Consider the following 18,835-nt stretch of genomic DNA (forward strand, 5'->3'; position numbering starts at 1 on the left):
TTCAATGACAATAAGGACAAATCTAATATTAAAATTACGCAGACTCAAAGTGACCAACTCATTAGTAGCCTTGATTACAGTTAAATCTTTAATGCCTGAGTAAAAGTTTTACACCATCCTTTACTTTTTAGTCTAACGAGCTTCAATCTCAGTGTCAAAATGTAAAGCTTCAAGGCACTAAATCTTACCTTTAATACTGACTTAACAATTCAGAGTGCCCGCAAATTAAACAAAACAAAAAAAACTATCAATGTTTGATGTAGTGTGAATTTTAGGACTCTGTTAACCAAAAATCTCTTTTCATTGCATTGCATTAAGCAAATTCAAACACATATCATTTTGAAGAGAAACTGTGATTTCCAGCAAGACAATAACTCTCTCAAACAAACCAAACTTAAGAAGTATGAATGTTTTAGAACTGAAATGCCACAAAAGAGTAAACATCTCAATGTCTGGGAAACACAAGCAAACAATGGTGTGATGATTTTTTAGAAAATATCATGAATGATTGTGGTTATGAGTCAAACACACTGACAAACTGTTTTCCACAAAAATGTGATAGCACTCTGATGGATGTTATTGTGAAATCTATCTCTCTTCCTTCATTAAGGTTCACACAACCATGAGAGTTTGAAAATAATCCTTCCACATTTCAATAGTCTTGCACAGAATGTTCCAGAAGATTTGGTATGAGAAATTTCTTTCCACGAAGACAATCTGTTTTTTCCACTAGATTTAATATGAACATTCATCTGCAACGGTTCACGTTCTCGAGATAAACTCGGAATGTGCATGCAATCTCAACAAAGAATAGAACACATTACTGTAATTGTTTTGTTGTTAATTTCATAGTAATTTCTTTCACCACTTATTGTCATTATCCCAGTTTCACCCATTCATCAGACGGTCACTTTATGTTGTCAATGACTATGAATAATACAAATGGCATTCTGATTATTGCTTTGTTTGAGAAGAAAAATGACGGAAGCAGAAAAATCAAAATTATTTTCATCTTTCTTAAGGGGTGGCCAATTTGCTGATTCCCTCTGACTGAAAATTACATCAAATTAGTTCAGTTCTAATTGAGTGGCCAATCACGGTTTAGTTTTGGGAAACAGATGAGCGGTGATTGGTTGGCGAAATGGCCACAGGCATAAAAAAAGCGTGTGGATTTCTTTTGAAGGCTTAATGAAACATGGATCCAATTACTAATCCACAAACTATCACACAGTGCCAAATCTGTAATCCAGCATAGCTTTCAATTTACTCAGCCACAATAGCCCTTTTCACAATATGCTTGTTTGTCTCACGTGTGTTTTATCGCTCGATATGATAATCAAGTTCTTTATCTTACTGCTACGTTGACCGATTACACAGTTCATGGTAGAACGCATACAGTCCAAGCGGTTTTATGTGGAAAGAACGTAAATGTTTGCGTTTAAAAGTGTGTGTGTGTGTGTGGGGGGGGGGATAATATGGAAATTTGGACCAATGCCATCCCAGTGAACCCCCCTGCTCTTATTTTACTTCATATCTGGTCGAGTGAAATGTGTTTCTTGTTGTTTGTCTAAGTGCCTATAAGTCTTGAAACTCAGCAAAACAACAGGCTGTTCCTTTATTGCTCCTCCAGGAATCTTACCAAAAACAAAGAGTGAATGAGTCAAACAAGCAACACATGTCCATATGTGAGAACTCAAACAAAATGACTGCTACACATCCTTTCCCTCAGGACACCGGGCCATTTTTACTGTTCCTATAAGTTAATTTAACACATAAATTACAGTTTCTGCTAGAAGGTTATGATAAGTGTTAGCAGACAATAACGGGCCTTGATTTTGGAAGGGAATGAGTCAAACCAAAGTAAAAGATCAATTTTCCAGTTTCCAGGAAATGTGGCACGAATCAAATACCAAAGATGAGTATTGCCTACAGATGTTTATTTTGATGTTGAGGTAGGAAGAGCTGCATTAAGATTTTAATCCTTAAAGCTCCTGCATGGATTTAGCAAGAATTAGGGAAAGGTTGTACAACTATTAAAAATATGTCACAATCTAATTGCAGAACAACTGCACCTGCAGTTCTTAATTTTCATATACTGTATATAATTTGTGGTTAAAATAAAGATACATCTCATAAATACATCCCTGGTCTTTTGAATTAAGTTCCTTTAGTGATAACATGTACATATAAACAGAACAGTTCAATCTGTAAAAGGAGGAATGCCTAAACACTAGATGGTTGATCTTGTTTATCCCTCCTGTCAATGGTGACCTTTAACACCACACTTTCAACTAAAGTTCAAGTTTGTTATGTGGACCCGCACATTTCAGTGGTTCATTATGCATCGATGGGCCGGATCATCAGGCGGACGGACTTCATAGAGTAGAAGCCCCCGCCGTAGTCTGCCCAGAAGATCCCATCCTGGAATTTGCTCCTGTAGACACCGCCGCTGTACCACACGCCATTGAGATTGGCTTGACCGCAGGCGTTGTACCACCAGCCTCCTTTGTGGAAATGGGCACAGTTTCCTGCAATGGGGAGGTGGGTTGATAAATGTGCAGTATTGTATTAAAGTAAACCTTTTTATTGAGTTTCTTTCCACAGCTCGAAATAATCATGGACCCGGTTGTCAGAAAATGTGGCTAAATTTGTTTTCATTTTTAAAAAATCTTTTATTCTATACCAGCAACAGTGTAAAAGCTGTTGTTTAAATTGATGTTAATTCTTCTTAGACTAGTGGGCACCTGCAAAGGAGATTGCATTTGATGCCAGTTTGTTATTTTGGCTATAAATGCACACTCTTTGAACTGTTTACATTATGTTGTCCCCTTCGCTCAGAAAATGTTGGTCTACAAGTGATTTCGAGAGCCAAGAAGAAATTCGCAAATTCAAGAGAGTTCTACTTTTGGGATTCGGTGCTGTGGAATGCTTTTCCCTCTGAGATTCGATCTGCAACCTTAGTAGAAGTGTTTAGTGGGTAATAGTTACCTTTAGTCTGTATAGCCCTTTGAGACTTATTGTGATTAAAGACTATTATCAAAAACGAATTTGACTTGACCTTGATAGTATAGGCCAATCATGTTGCTATTATTTGAATTCAGAACCCTTAGGGTAGATCTACTTTTGTAACCTAATGATTTGATCAAAAGAAAAGACTAAGGGCCTTTAGAACGAGTTGGAATATCTTATCTGAAGGCTCGCTCCCCTGTACTTCTTGCACGTTTAAAAACCATAGATGTCTTTTCCCCATATTCTGAGTGTCTACTAAACTCTAAACTACTCAAAGAGCTGGTACTAACTTCGACGAGAAAAAGTAAGTCTAAATTGTGGCACACGTGAAGGATACACTCTCATTTATTTAATAAATATGAAAAACAAGAAATTACCACAGAATCATTGTAGGTCCCAATTGGTCAATTTATAATACCACTACTACTACTACTACTACTACTCCTGCTACGATTGTTACTGCTCCTACTACTACTACTACTACTAATAATAATATAGTTATATGGTTTATAGAATACATGTGTATTTATTGTCATTAATTACAACGTTAGTGTACATAGTTTAAATTACATTGAGTTATAATCATATAGTCTTTATTTTACATTGATTGAAACACGGCTCATGAAGGTGGGGAATAGGCAGTCTCCAAGGCTTACTCGATAGCTGTGAAATGTATATCATATTCACTTTTCGAAGCTAATATTACATTTTATTGGCATACGTTGATATCTTAATCCAAAGATACATGTCATGTAGAGCCTCTTTGCTCTACAATGCATATCCTCAACTCATATTTTCCAGTAATTTAAAAGATCATTTTTCGGGAGCGTATAGCTCCAAGTTACCAAACAGAATAAGTTGAACTGAGTAGTGTTTTGCACACCTGAGAATGCATCCTTGTCTCGATCCAGAGTAGTGAACTGTTTGCCGTTGTGGCTGCTGAGGGAGTCGCCAGCATTGCCTCGATAGGTGCCCAACCTCAGACGGTAGCCCTCACTCTCAGGCTCAAGGTGGAAGCTACTGTACTGAGCGTACACCTTCTTGTCCATCCAGTCTTCAAGCTCCACTTGTAGCTTGTAGTCCCCCTGACGTCCTAGCTTGTAAATGCCTTCCAGACCGAGCCAGTATTCCCCGTCTGTGTTGCCAAACCCGCTCTGTGAGACAGGCAGAACAAAATTAAGGTTTCATAAGGATAAAAGAACATAATTATTTATGTTCTGAACCTTTGGGCAAAAAACATCCCAAATTGAGCCGGATGGTTACTTAGCTAAGGCTCAGACAGTGTTTGAATGCTGAGTTAAATATGCCTCGTGTAATTTGTCGAGGACTTGACTCAGATAGTTAGATCAAGATTTTGGTCCTCCAGAGCCCAACCCAACCTAGGGAGCACATACAGAAAGTTTGAAGACTACAAGGGTCACTTTGATTTTTTTCCCTTTTTACTGCTCACAAGGATCCATATGTTTAGTTTTGTTTGGTTTGTGTTACTTTTTACAATGGTGAATATCTATTCTTCATCTTTAGAAAGATCTGTATAGTGTATGAAACACCTTTTGGAGCAAACCTGCTGATCCCATTTTTTTCAATACTTTGCAGCAAAAATTCAGTCAGTCAGTCATCTCTACAATGTCGTTTTTAGCTAAATTACTCTTATATGAATATATATATATATATATATATATATATATATATATATATATATATATATATATATATATATATATATATATATATAGTTTTTTTTTCCTCCTAACAAATATGTCTTTTACCCAAAAGATCTGTACAAATAAAAAGTGGTATGAGTAATATGTGAATCATAGTGATACATTTTTTATATGCTCAATCTATATGTTTGCGTTGTCAATTTTTAGTTCATAGACAAATTGTCTCATGGCCAATCAATTGTGGATACACTGTCAGCATCTTTTCTGGCTATAACACAGAAAAATGGACTCCAGTCAATTACTTTAGAATACAAAAGCTGTGAGCAATTAGTTTTGTATTACAACAATCATCTAAAAGCGCATGGACCTCAACAATCACTGTTGCTCACAGGAAAACTGGCTTGAAAAATCTGGCAGCCTGGCCGAGTGCCTTCATAACACGTCACCTAATAGTTGAGGTTTGTGACTGTGAATCAGTGAAGTGAGCTAGTTTTTGATAAATGATTAGGAGGAGCCCTTCTTGGGTCTTTTTTATTTGTGTTTAAACATATGTGTCTTGGTTGTGACTTTTGGGGGAGAGTATATAGAATAATGAATGTCAAAGAGAAAGCTATTTGACTCCCCCTTGACACTGAATAGAACACAAACAGCCAACCCAAGGATTGCATCAGTGCTTTCTTTACTCCACCAAATCCTTACAGATCTCTAAAGAAAAGGCCTATATGTAATGGTATGTGCTAAAACCAACCAGGCGTCAGTCCAGGAAGGCACCGCAAGTAGTAGCGGTTTTGGAAAAGAAACCCCTACAGATTAAGCTGTGGAACATACAGTAACTTTCCAGTGGGCCAGATAATGTTTCAGGATGGAAATCTCAAACTAAAACGCTTGGGATGAAAAACACTGCTGACGTAGCGCTATATTTTTACAACAAAAACAAAGGATTCCAAAATATAGGAAGTAGTCTCCCACAAGGTTCCTTCAAGTCCCACAAAGGCAACATTGTTATCTCTGGCTGAAGCAGTCTAAGGTTGAGGAAACTGACAAGTGTCAGGGCAATCACCTTGTAATTTTCCCAGTTCCTGAAGAAGTTAACAGAGCCGTCTTTCCTGCTCAGGATCACAGTCCAGCCTCCGGTGTCCATATCCTGCTCACACCAGACCTGCATGGACTTTTCTGATTCGTCAGGCTTGATCAGATACATGCCGCTGGTGACATGACCAGCTTCTTGAGCCTCCAAGCAGTCTCGGAATGGACCTTTAGTACACATGTAAAAACAAAATAAAATAATGTACATTCATCCATCTGTCGTCCTTCTTTCCGTCCGTCCGTCTGTCCGTCCATCCATCATCCATCCATCCACCCATCCATGCATGGTAACTTATTCCGTGTTAGTTCTACCAAGTACATCTTTGACATGGCAGAAAATGGGGGTCAATACATTTATCGAGTTAAATTCACTGCTGTGATTAAAATTAACCCTGTTGGCCTGGCATGCAGCTAGTGTGGGATCAACTATCGCCCAGTGGGTTACCGGGGAATCATTACAGTTTTTCGGCATGGGTATTGTCCATCTTATGTCAGCTATAGTGAAAATGACCACAATTTAGGGAAAATAATTTAAATAAATCCCCACGGTGGTAAAATGATGTTGGGCTATCTTAAATGCCTCGTGGAAGGTTTACACTTACTGGTTCACTACAACAAAGTGAAATGCTAAACTACTCTGCTGGATAAACATAATAAAGAACGGATCTTGGGCTTCTGTAAATTAGGCGGGGTATAATTGGTTTATATGCATAGCTCCTTATCACAAAAGGTAATCCTACAAACTTTATTATTTGGATTATCTTTCAATTAAAATTACTTAGGATAAATAAGAGATTAAATTTTCATTCAAAACTGTAGCTTCAACATTGGATGAGGTAAGACCTTTTTTGGTTCTTTCCTTAGAAAAAAACATCTATCGCAAAAAAGTTGCCTTTGGTTCGTCTGTCTGTTGTCAAAAATGCTACTGCATGTCAGGGATAGAATAAGCGAATAAAATTACTTCTTTTTAGTAAGCACCATTCCTTCCTAACTATTGTTTACCGTATGCATGCTTTTCATCAACTTAATGTAGATAGCTCTGGATTTTCAGTAACAAGCACCTGTGTTACACAATGTATGGTAAACCCTTTCTAACAAACGATTCAATAACAACCTAAAGAGTCTGTGGAATCTATTCACGTTTATGAAATATTAAGCACTATATCTGGCACCCCCAAAGCACTTAGTGGTTTAAGACATGGCAGTCTGTGTTTGATTCTCGTCTGCGATGCAATGGAACAGTCACCAAAAAGATCATTTCCATATCCAGCTTCGCAGAAACCTTACACACTATATTATTCTTGGGTGGGGGTGAACTAAACGTGTGAGGAATTTCTGTTGATGAGCAAAATTCAACTGGTTAGGTTTTCCTTCGCTTTGCTTTGACTCAGTTCAGACATGACGCTATTTTTGTTTGCACACAGCCATTAGTCTTTCTGTTGGGCGAGGAATAGAACTGCAGCTGAATTTGCAGATCTTTAACCTTTATAAATGGGGCCACAAGACCACCTGAAGCTGAACACAAAGTGAGTGTGTATAATTTTGTTATGGTTGAGCTGCAAAGTAGTGAACACTTTAAAAATGAATGAATACATTCATAGAAATGGATGTCCAATAAGAGTCAGCCTTTATATTTGAAAATAAGTACTTATGTGTGCGTTTTTCCTACGTCAGCACTTTTATCCAGTTAAGGGAAAATTGACCTCCAACAACATCTACATGCAGCAATTCTTTATTTATTTATTAAGTACTGATAAAAACTGTGTTTTGAAAGCCTTGTAAACAAACATTGAAACCAATTTGTTCTTAATGGATTCCAATATCCCAATGAGACGTTCAGAAATTCAAATTCATGCAAAAGCTTTCAGAATATTAAAGCAAAACTTATTTACTTATTGGTGTTCTGTCTTTTTAAGCTCAGTGCTCTCACTTTTCTTTTGTCAGTCCGTCAACGAACTTCTGCCCCACAAGCAAGGGGTGATGACTCGGTCCTGTTTTCCTGTTGGTATTTCCTGTCCGGTATTATTCCCATTTATTTTGTCCTGTTTAATATCGCTTTCCTGTTTTGTTCCCGTCTATTTTTGTCCCGTTTATTATTCTCTCCAGTTTTCGTTCCAGTCTAGTTTGTCCTGTTTAATTTCAATATTCTGTTTCATTATCAGTCCTGTCTGTCCCGTCCTGTCCAGTATCGACGCCATCTGTCCGATATCTGCTCGGGCAATTGGAATTGATCTCGTCGGTCTCTGGCTTCCTGTCTTTCCACGCCAGACCGCTGCCTAACGTGCTTGACTCCCCATTTCCCGTAAAATAAAGGCTCGTGCGAGAAAACGTCAATGCATTTGGGTCCTGATCTTGTTCCAGTTCCTGACAAGAGCAGAAAGGAACGTATGGCTCACGAGACAGATATGGCTCTTTTCATGAATACGTCTGTCTCAGAGATAAAATAAAGGCCATGGAAATCTTCCCTGTAAAATTTCATTATTAGTGTAAACGAAACCGGAAGCTACACAGAAAGGTAATCATTTGAACTAGGACATACAGGGCAAGTTTCAACTACAACAGATCCCGCTTTGGCTGTCTGTCTCTGAGGAATCCTTTATATGGAAGCTCATTAAACAATCTATGGTAAGTGTTGACACACTTCATAATAAAAACCCACATGCAAACAACTGAAAACGCCAGCCAAGCATTCCAAAGCAATTTAATTTGGTGATCGTTAGAGGTGGGCGGATCTCTGCACGCTTCCCTAAATACACCCAAACCCTTCTCCTTTGCAGTATTTTGTGACCTTTTTACATAAGAACTCTGCTCGCACCTTGTTTCGAAAGCATTATTTACGACAATAATGACGGTGAAAATGAGCCTCAACAATCGTAAGTAACTGCGGAAGAGACACATTTTAAGTGTTATATTTGTTTATATGGGACACAGGCTTTGGCGATATCACTAGTAGTTCATAGATTTTATCAACAATTGAAATAAAATGCGCCGAGGAACAGGTGTAGTGGTTTTGTTTAATTTTGTTTTAAAAAGAATGGTGTGGCTTGAAAAAAAAATCTAAATACTTTGAGGCAAAAATGTTTCTAAACCATGCACGATAGGGTACAGAAACTTACAAAAAATAATACAAACTCACTGTTTTAAGTTTCAAGACTTAACACAAAAAAGTCTCACGAATCTATTTGAATATTTTCCTGATTATGATATGCTGTGGCTTTTTTGATATAAAAATATTTCCATTATTGTTACATTCCGACCAATTACAATTTTTTTACAAAAACTACTAGTACAAACACATTATTAATATCGACTGATTTACATTTGTAAATGAACTTTTTCGTTGTTGGATTATCAATATATGTAATTGGAAATGTAGATTGCATGGGTTTTCCAGTATTATTACTCTTTTATTTAATAATTTCATTATGACTTTGATCGTCACATTATTGATTTAGTTGTTATAAATGCACCTTATATTCATCCACACGAAGTATTCACTTCTTATTTTCACTTGATGTTTTAATGTATTATTTCATTACTTTCAGAGTACTTTACCAGCAATGTTTTTAAGTGGTGATCTGATTAGTCTACCCTAAGCTTATCACACAACATTCAAAACCCAGCCAGGTCCAGTCTTAACTAGGGTTTCTTGTGACTCCCATACGGGAAAATCCCATCTCAGTAAATTTACATTTACAGCTAATTTGGATTCTGTCAATCCACGCCCCTTTCCTATAAGATAGTGGTGAGCCATTTTCTTGATGCTTGCTTGTTTTAGGGATGACTTTAATTAGATTACAAGCCCAGAATATTCTGTTTATTTTTTTATTTTGTAATATTATAATAAAAATCCTCTAATGAACTGCTCTCTTCAGCCCTGTTTTCTTTGTCTAAGTACTCGGTCTGAATCCCAGAAGTTGAACACTGATTGTCGACGCCGGCATCATATCAGAATCCTGAGTAAGGATTTTTATATCGGACAAATAAACACCCCTCTTGGTTTTCAACACTATCATTTTTGGGGGGGTAAACTCACTTACCTTCAGCACTGAAGTTTGTCTGGGGGGGTTTCTGAACCTCAAGAGTGCCACCCGTCGGTAATGGCCCAGAGCGCGAGCCCCTTTCGCGAGCAAAGCTTCCACTGTTATCCCCTCGAATTTCATTGGTGATACGCGGGACATTAACGGGAATGTTCTCCGGCACCACGTGCACCATGGGCGGCCCAAGAGGTGGAGGCTCTTGTCTGCGATCCTGCATCTTCATACAACTTTCTTCCAGAGCTCCTATCACCACGGACTGGTTGTTAACCATGGCTGAGAGGGCGGCATATTTGGCCTCCAGTTCCTTGTAACGGGAAGACAGCCGCAGTGATTCAGCGGTGGCGTTCAGGATACGTGTCTCCAACTGAGCCAGTTCCAAAGAGTTATCCCTTTTTCTGATGATTTCGTGCAGCAGTTGCATGTAGAGCTGGGTCACCCTGGAGTTCATGTTCCTGCTCTCTTTTCTCAGCAGTTTCATTTCATTCACCAGGTTACCGTCCACATCTACTACCAGTTTCAGAGTGTCCATCTCCCGCCTCTGCTTGGACAGAACGTCCCGCACCGCGGCCACATCGAGGCGAGTCACCCGGTCTTTATCAGGGACGGGACCTTTGGCTGCGCAGATTGGGCCAGTGATCTTCTGTTCGGGAACTAAGAAGGTGTAGGAGCACCGAGGGTTTTCTCCATTGGCTTCTGTAGCTCTTCGTGCCCGAGAAAGAAGTGGGTTTTTGATGAGGGCTTCGCTGAAGCTCCAGAGGGACAGACCAAATAAAGTGAAGCTCCACATTCCAGGTCCCATTCTTCTGCGCATCATTTATCACCATAAACAACGATGTCTGCGAAAATAAAGAACATTAAAGAACATTTCGCTTGGAGATTTTATTGCTTTATTAAGAAATATTCCATGCAGTTGTTCATATGTTTCCAATATTGCGTTAGTGAGGCCCATGGACTGTGGTTGCTGTAAAATTCCTGTACATATTTGAGCTGACTTGAGTTTGAAAGGACTTGATATATTGTATTCCTGAACAGTTGGGCGCTTCCCAAATCCATCTCATTAAAAAAACAAAAACAAAAACATAAAACCTTATATATGCACCTTCTTTATTGTTATTTTTTGTGTTACCCTTTATTACATTTTCCTTTAAAAGAAAAAAATATGTGTTCCTATTTTACGATGAAAAAAACAATAGGAGAAACAAACTTTTGATTTTTACTATATTTTAAAGTTTTTCTTCTCATAAAAAACGGGAAACATTAATACATATTATGATCAAACTTATTTAAATTACGAAAGGCAGAAATCAGATATTTTTTTCTAATTTTGAGAATATTTTATTTCCAATGTTTGAATTTTTATTGCATTTTTTTGTAGTTTGAAAAAGCAACACAATGAGCAAAATTACCGTAGGTTGCCATCCCCACTATCAGAAATTTTCCTAGTTTATTATGTTTACTATTATATATACAATATTATATTTACCTAAAAATTAATTCAGAAAATATAGTGAAATAAGAAAAATTGATTTTTGAACAACGTCAGGATGATATCAAATTATAAATCTTTTATTTTTAATGACCAAGATCATCGGAATGTTTGTGGAGTATAATGAGTAATCTTTGGAAAGTGCCGAGTTGTTTAAAGAAAAGTTTTAGAAAATGAGTCAATTTGGTTTTATAAGCACGATCAGATGAGAGGGCAGCACGGCGGCGCAGTGGTTAGCGCGTGTGCAGGCACAGTTCTAAGGTCTTGGGAACCTCTTCCTGTGCGGAGTTTGTATGTTCTCCCCGTGCTTGCGTGGGTTTCCTCCGGGCACTCCGGTTTCCTCCCACATTCCAAAGACATGCATTTCAGGTGGATTGGCCGGTCCAAATTGTCCCTAGGTGTGAATGAGCGAGTGAGTTGTCTGTCCCTGTGTGCCCTGCGATTGGCTGGCAACCAGTTCAGGGTGTCCCCTGCCCACTGCCTGATGATTGCTTGGATGAGCTCCAGCACCCCCGCGACCCTAGTGAGGATAAGCGGTGCAGCTAATGAGATGAGATGAGATCAGATCAGATGAGAACAAAAAAATAGATTAACTACAATGATAATTTCACTTTTTAGAATAAATTTTATGTTCAATTTTGTTTATTTTTATTTTCCAATCTTGTTTCTGTATTTTTTTTATTTTGAGTTATCTCATCATCTCATCTCATGAAATGCATGTATTTTGAGTTATTTTCCTCTTAAACTGTTTGTGTCTGTTTTGTTTTAGCATACTTACTTTTTAAGGTTTGCATGATGAGGTTTTTGAGTTTTTCCTTGCCCTCATATAGGTTATAGATCAGGGGATGGTGTAATAATAGTTTGTAGTTTGCAAAAGTTTGTGGTCTGTGCAGCCCTTTGAGACTCCTTGTGATTAAGGGCTATACAAATAAACATGACTTGACTGTTTGCAGTGGATTGCTTCATATTACAGTTTTATAAAAAAAAAATGTATTCGCAATAATAAAAGCGAAGGCAGTTTTATTAAAAGTCAAACCGTAGCTCATTACGGCGCAATATTTTGTTTAGTGATAGAAAAAGAGACTTGGAAAAATAACTTTGTGTGGTTGATTTCTAGGCTTGAAAAATGATTAGGAATCATCATTTCAGTCCTTTTACTTGCGGGTTCTGTTTAATTCCAGGCTTTTGCCACATCAGTATCAGGTGTCCGGCCGGGTGTGTGCAATTGCCGAGATCTGTTTTCAATTTGTCGCGAACCTCGGCTTACCTGGACCGCTTTTTAATGAGAATTAGTGCGCTGACGGAAAACTAAACTGTCTCTCGAGAATCCACAGACAGACAGGAATATATTTATTGCCCTAGTCAGAGGTTTTCCAATTGGAGATATTCCTTCTTCCCAAGTATTTATTTAAAAAAAATTGAATTTGTGTGGGGAATACAGGAAATTGATGGGTTTCAGAAGCAGCAGGGGGAGGAGTAATGACGGATTTATGAGGGTTGCGTTATTTAGCCAGTTCTTGGCAGTAGCGCGCGTGTTCTTTGGTTCTTATTGGTTTTGACAAGCTATCAAATGGAGAAGAAGCGGGTGACGTTCAACTATGTGAAAGTAAAAGATGTTTCCCTCCTTTAATAAGCAGGCTTGGCTGGAGAAGTAGGGCTCTTGGCTTGCCAGCTCTGAGCTGATTTTCCATCCAGTCTGCTGTCTGTACAACCAAAGGTGAGCTTAAACAGTTGTCCTCAAATAGGGGTTCGTGTACCTCCAGAGTACATGAAGTAGCATACTTGACATCTTACCATCAACTTTAGAATCTAGAATAAAACGTTCAAACAATACTAATCATTCATTTTATTATTTTTGAACATTTTAGTTCATTAAATAAAAAAAAACAATCATTTATTAGCCTAAAAATGTATTCTCCTCATACGACTATGGTAACTCTAACCGGTTATATATCTCTGAGTCAATTATTTTTAAAATATCAAATTATCGTAACGATTTATTTTATTTTATGACCCCAAGAGCAGGAGAAGAACTTTATTTACACTTTAAAAGGTTATTTTTTGTAATCATACTAGTTAAAGAGAAAGAACGGCACATCACACTGCTTATTGGAACAGGGTATATTATTGGGTGCCTTCTTTTGGTAAAAAACAAAGAACTTGATTCATTTAAAAAAGACAATATTGATTTAAATCATAAGCAAACAATCATGAAATATCATATAAACGTGCCTTTTTAAAATACTCAATAGTTGAGAAATTTGCATTTAGTTTGCATAACGTGAGCCTCCCCTTAAGGGAGCTGTCCACCATCTTGCTGCTACGGGTACCCCCAAAAACAAAAACTTTGTGAAAGGCTGGGCAAAAAAGTAGATAAAGGGTGTGGTTTGGCCACTTTGAGTCTCTGTAATTTGCATTCTCCTTTGTGGTTTTCAGTTATGTCATTTAGCTTGTGAAATATGACACAGTGTCCCTTTGGGTATGATTTTTTTTTCATACTATTCCCCACAAAAAACAAAAACATGCTGCCTGTTTGTGCCTAGCTGGGTTAGGCTTGGAAGGGTGTCAAGCAAGAAGCCAACAGTGCCTGGGAGTTACTTGGGGTGGCAAACTTTACCAGCAAACAAAGTCTTTTCTTATAAAATCCAGATCCTCACGAGGTGGGGATGGGGAAGCTGAAGCAGGTTTTCTATAGACACAACATTGTCCCTCATCTATACTTTTTATGTTGTGTAATTGAATTCCCCCCAAGTAATTTTAAACTTCCTCATAACTTGTTCGTCTTAAATAAAGACCAAGATTTGCACCTATTAGCTTCTTTCATAGACATCTCTTACATATCCTGCAAAAAAGATTTTACATGCGAATATAATTAAGTAGAATAATACATTTTCTTATTACAATTATTAATTCATTTTCTGTATTAAATTATTGTTGGTAGTATTGTGATAACCACAAACCTGTCCTTTTTCATTTTCTCCTTTTATACTTCCTTGTTTTCATAACTTCTTTATACAACATAATAATTTGTAATATAATGCATCAAAGCAAGTGAGCCGTTTGAGAGCCGTCTCTCTTTAATGAGTTGAGCCGAAAAAGCCGGTTCTCTAAAAAGAGACAGACTTCCTTTCACTACATAACTACCACATGAAATCCGAGGCTGCAGACGCATGCGCACAGTAGCATCAAACCTCTCGCTTCGTTTGCAACGAAAAAAAAAAAAAACGATACCGAGATAGAGGGTAACGCGGCGAACTCGTTTGACTTGATTGATTTGCCGTTTTGTGATGGTCGGTGTATACCGGATGGTACCCATAATTGACAAATTTGCGTTTTTCTGTACAGATTTTCTTGTACGTCGTACACGTCTTAAAATGCATTATCAACGTACTTTGTGTGGCAAAAACGTACAGGTTGACAGGTATGTGTCCCCCCCAAAAAAATAAAAATGATGAACTCAGAGATTGGTTGCCACCCTGCTATTCTTTGGAACACACCCCGTTTGTCCACTTGCAAAGCCTTCAGAGCGTCCCTTTTAAAATTTGTTTGGCATGTAACGATAAAAAAATATACAAAAAACAAGGAATATTCTGATTATTCACATTCCACTGCTATTATTTTGAACAGCATTGTATTTCATTACAATCAATGGATGCGAACCCAGTGCAATGCTAGCTGTACTATCCAGTTTGGGTTATCACAACCCACAGTCATAAGAGCATAAAGGAATGGGAAAAAAACGCTCCCAGACCTACTTCTCAGTGGAGCTTGTCCAAACAAGTCCAGCGAGAAGTTATAACAAACGCCAAAAGGGTGAAATAAATGAGCTCAAGACACAGACAGAATATTCAGTTGGGTTGGATCATTCCTGTGGTCACCTCTTGATGTGCGCTGTTTCTGATGAGTCTGCGCAATAGTTAATGGGAGAGATCCCAAAGCATTACTGAAGCTCAAACTGCTGCTATGGCAGAATAATACACTTTTGTCGACGTCACTGGAAAAATATGCTCTTGAACGTCGAGATTTTGCGTGTGGTTTCAATCCCAACAATTTAGAGGGAAAGCGTCTTTGCGGCCACACGTAAATTTTAAACAATTCCCCTCAGCTGTCCTGAATGCTAAACACGACATTACAAACCCTCTGAGGGCACGAAAAAGACAACTTTATGCAAAATGGAGGCTACGTGTGAGAGCTCAAAAACGCCTTGGCACTGTCAGTCAGTTGACTTCACCCGCTGGGTGTTTTTTTCATGTCTTGCTGCAATCATTTGTTATCGGCCTGGCGACAATTGGCCCGTCTGCTTGTCTCCAAGCCCTTATGCGAATCTCCCAAGGGGGCTGAGACCTGACAGGACCCCTTTATATATGGAATTCTCAGTCGGGGACTGTGAATCTCATCGGTGCTTGACCAACCTTGACAGGACGGGGCCACTTTTCGCTCCATAAAATAAATACACGAATAAACACAGCAAGCTTTAAAGGGGTCACTTCTCCTGACCACCGGTTGACTCCATTGAGAATGGGTGTTGAATATACCCGAGTCGTTTCCAGCAAACACATGGCACGGAATATGACTTCCCAGAAATGTCTGTTTTTCACATCAAACTGTCTTGAGGTTATTGACGATGCCAATTATCCCACAGTGCTCCCCCCAACCGCATACGGATTTAATCAGGGTCTGTTTGGGGCCTGAGGGATGACATACGAGCTTTGTACTGTTTATGACAAGAAGGTCTGCAAGCAGACATTTATAAAGAATGTCCAAATAAATATCAAGTGGTTCCTTCTACACATTCCTCACAGGCTCCCCCACTTCAAAATTGCTCAGGAATGTCGGGATAACTTCGATTTATCTCACAATATATTTGCGCGTGAACCCTTACCTGTCTTGCTTGTCAACTGTCCGGCAGAAGATGTTTGAAGGGTCCGGGTCAGTATCTTCAGCTGTGTTGCTTCGTCCTCCCATCCATGATCTCCTCACGCTTCCTCAGTCTTGACTTGAGAATGAAGGCCCACTCACAGCTGTGGCGCAAACCGGTAGGGGAACGCTGGAGGGTGGTCCATGTGCAAAACGAGGGAGGTTGATGCTTTGGGTTCCTTGGTAGTCACGGGGAAAACAGAGCTTGGCCCTGCCTTCCTTGCACTGATGTCATGTAAATCCGTGAAGAGCAGGAGCCACTCCTCTTTATTTTCTCATAAAGAAGGACTGCAACAGAAGAGGATTCTAATATGTACTGAATCGGATTGTTTTGTTTATCAGTAGATTCATTGGATGATCTAAGACTTCTTAAAAATTTAAAACCTTTAAGGTAATCCCTTGCTGTATTGCAGTTTTGTCACAGACCAGGAACAGACACAGGACCCAATAGTGCTTGTTTGCTCCGTTTTAATTGATAAAGAGGGAGAGCAGGGCTCGCTACCACGATCCGATGGTTGACGAACAAGGGTAGCAGGAGACGCGGAAGTGGCACTTTCGTGTCGAGCGAGGATGGTCGAAGATTGGCAGGAAATACAAGTCGTTATCCGAGAGAGCAAGGGCGGTGTCAAGTTCGGAAACAAGGTCGGCAACAGGAGTCAGGCAGGTAGCAAGGCAAAACAGGTCGGCTATCGGGAAGGCAGAACGGGGCAGAGTCAGGTCCGGAGAAAAGGTTGGCAACAGGTATCAGGCAGAGAAGAACAGGGCAGGAAAAGAGTCTGTACGTGATAGCTTGCCGAGCTGGGAGCAACAGTTCGCAACGATCTGACAGGGATCTCTTGAAAGCCGGGGGTTTAAAAAGAGTCCATTGGCCAATCAGCTCTCAGGGCTGTTGGCGCCAATCGAGCAGTCACAGATGCCCTGACGACATTCACGACAAGTTTACCTTTAGCAGTTTCGCTACTTTGCAGAATTTCTTCCTACATTGTTTTCTGCATTCTGATTGGCTAAACAGTCAATAACGTCATGGTCCAAGTTGTGCACGTACATAAAACCGCTTTACATTATGTCACGCAAATATGTTAGAATTTCGTGTTTCTCTAAAAGCTATGATGGCAACAAAACGTTTTGGGACATACAAAAGGCAGAGTGAGACGCTTTCTAAGGCCAATAAAGTTGCACTTCACCACATGCTAAGCTAAGGTTAAAGCATTTTTACACAACATGTTTGTTTTTTTATGGCGTCCACAAAATATCATCTGAAGTAAAGTGTACAGTGTTCTGAATCAATAGTGCAATATAGGAGAAGGATTATTTAGAATTTAGAATGAACAGCAGGGAAGTTATTTGTAAAAATATAATTAGAAAAATACATTTTGGAGTACAGTACTTTCATTTGTTAAACAAATGTTTGCTCCTGTAAATTGAGTTGGTTCTTTGGTTTCACTGTATAAATACAAGTTTCTACTTTTAGGTTTTAACTCATGCGGGACCTTTTGAACTGCACCCCCTGCGAAAACCGAGAGATTACTGTATTCCAAAATTGACATGAAATCTAAATGAACAGTTCACATGAACCATTATTTAGTGACTCGTTTGGCCAAGAAAATAAGAAAAAAATGGCCACTATTCTCCAGAGTAAAGGAATTCAATTACCAGAAGTGGGCTGAAATCTTTTACCTCCGGAATGATCGCCTTAAAAAAATGAGAAAAATACTAGATTTCTTGAAAACAAATCGTTTTACTAAATTTTGACTCAGGGTGATATTTTATTATAAGGAAAAAAGCGAAAATTTGACCATTTAAATAGTCGACAATGCAATTTTATATACTTGGTCAGCTCTTGATGAATGAAGTACTTTTTGCACCTCAACCACAATTAAAAAGAGTTCAAAATGATATTGACTGATGATGAAAATGGCCACTCATAAGAGCCATGGTTTTACGCGAGATTGCTTATTTAAGTGATAAGTGGTGTGCACTGATTGACATGAGGTGGTGCTAGGGCTCATGCCATGTATCTGTTTCTTCAAACAAATTCCATTTTTTATACTGTAAATTTCAGTGACAAGCAGTCAGGTGAGGCAGGAAGTATAACATTTGAAAATGCTTACGTTTATTCACTGTTAAAGGTATTTCATAAACTTTACAATTTGGGGGTTCTCTTTTTCCAGATGGCTGGATTTTCACATTGTATTATGAATATTATTAATACAATTATTATGTAATACTTAGCAGTAGTCTCCACCCTGGTGCCCTGTTCTGAAAATACATCACTTGTGCTGGGTCTTTGTGATTTTTTTGTGTGGTTAGCTGAGATTCTTACTTTTACGCTTTCTTTGTCTGTTTTTTTTTCTTTCTCTTTCTCACTTCCTTCCTCTCTTTTTTTTCTCTTTTTCTTTTTCACTCTTTCTCTTTTCCCTTTCTGTCTCTTTATATATTCCTTTCTCTTTCTCTTTATTTTTTCCCCTTCTCTCGCTCCATTTTCTCTCTCTCTTTTCTATCTTCTTCTCCTTTTCTTTCTCTTTGTCTATTTCTTTTTCTCTCTCTTTTCTCTCACTCTTTTTTTCTCTCTCTTTATTTCTTTCTTTCTTTTTCTTTCTTTCTTTTCTTTCCTTGTTTTTTTTCTTTTTCTT

At 38.5% G+C, this 18,835-nt stretch overlaps 1 protein-coding gene across 1 annotated transcript; it reads right to left on the reverse strand.

The window, feature by feature from the left end:
- Nucleotides 1-302: 302 nt before the first annotated feature.
- LOC148374497 (angiopoietin-related protein 1-like) lies at nucleotides 303-16,376 on the reverse strand. Its single transcript, XM_088355117.1, has 5 exons — nucleotides 16,168-16,376; nucleotides 9,800-10,635; nucleotides 5,734-5,927; nucleotides 3,893-4,163; nucleotides 303-2,528 (listed from the first exon to the last, which is right to left on the reverse strand). Exons 2-5 carry the CDS (start codon nucleotides 10,611-10,613, stop codon nucleotides 2,338-2,340), a joined length of 1,470 nt encoding a protein of 489 aa, XP_088211243.1. The 5' UTR covers nucleotides 10,614-10,635; nucleotides 16,168-16,376; the 3' UTR covers nucleotides 303-2,337.
- Nucleotides 16,377-18,835: the final 2,459 nt, after the last annotated feature.

Source organism: Urocampus carinirostris, chromosome 1 (assembly GCF_059441175.1).
Source record: "Urocampus carinirostris isolate Australia breed hairy pipefish chromosome 1, RoL_Ucar_1.0, whole genome shotgun sequence".
Classification (NCBI taxonomy): Eukaryota; Metazoa; Chordata; class Actinopteri; order Syngnathiformes; family Syngnathidae; genus Urocampus; species Urocampus carinirostris.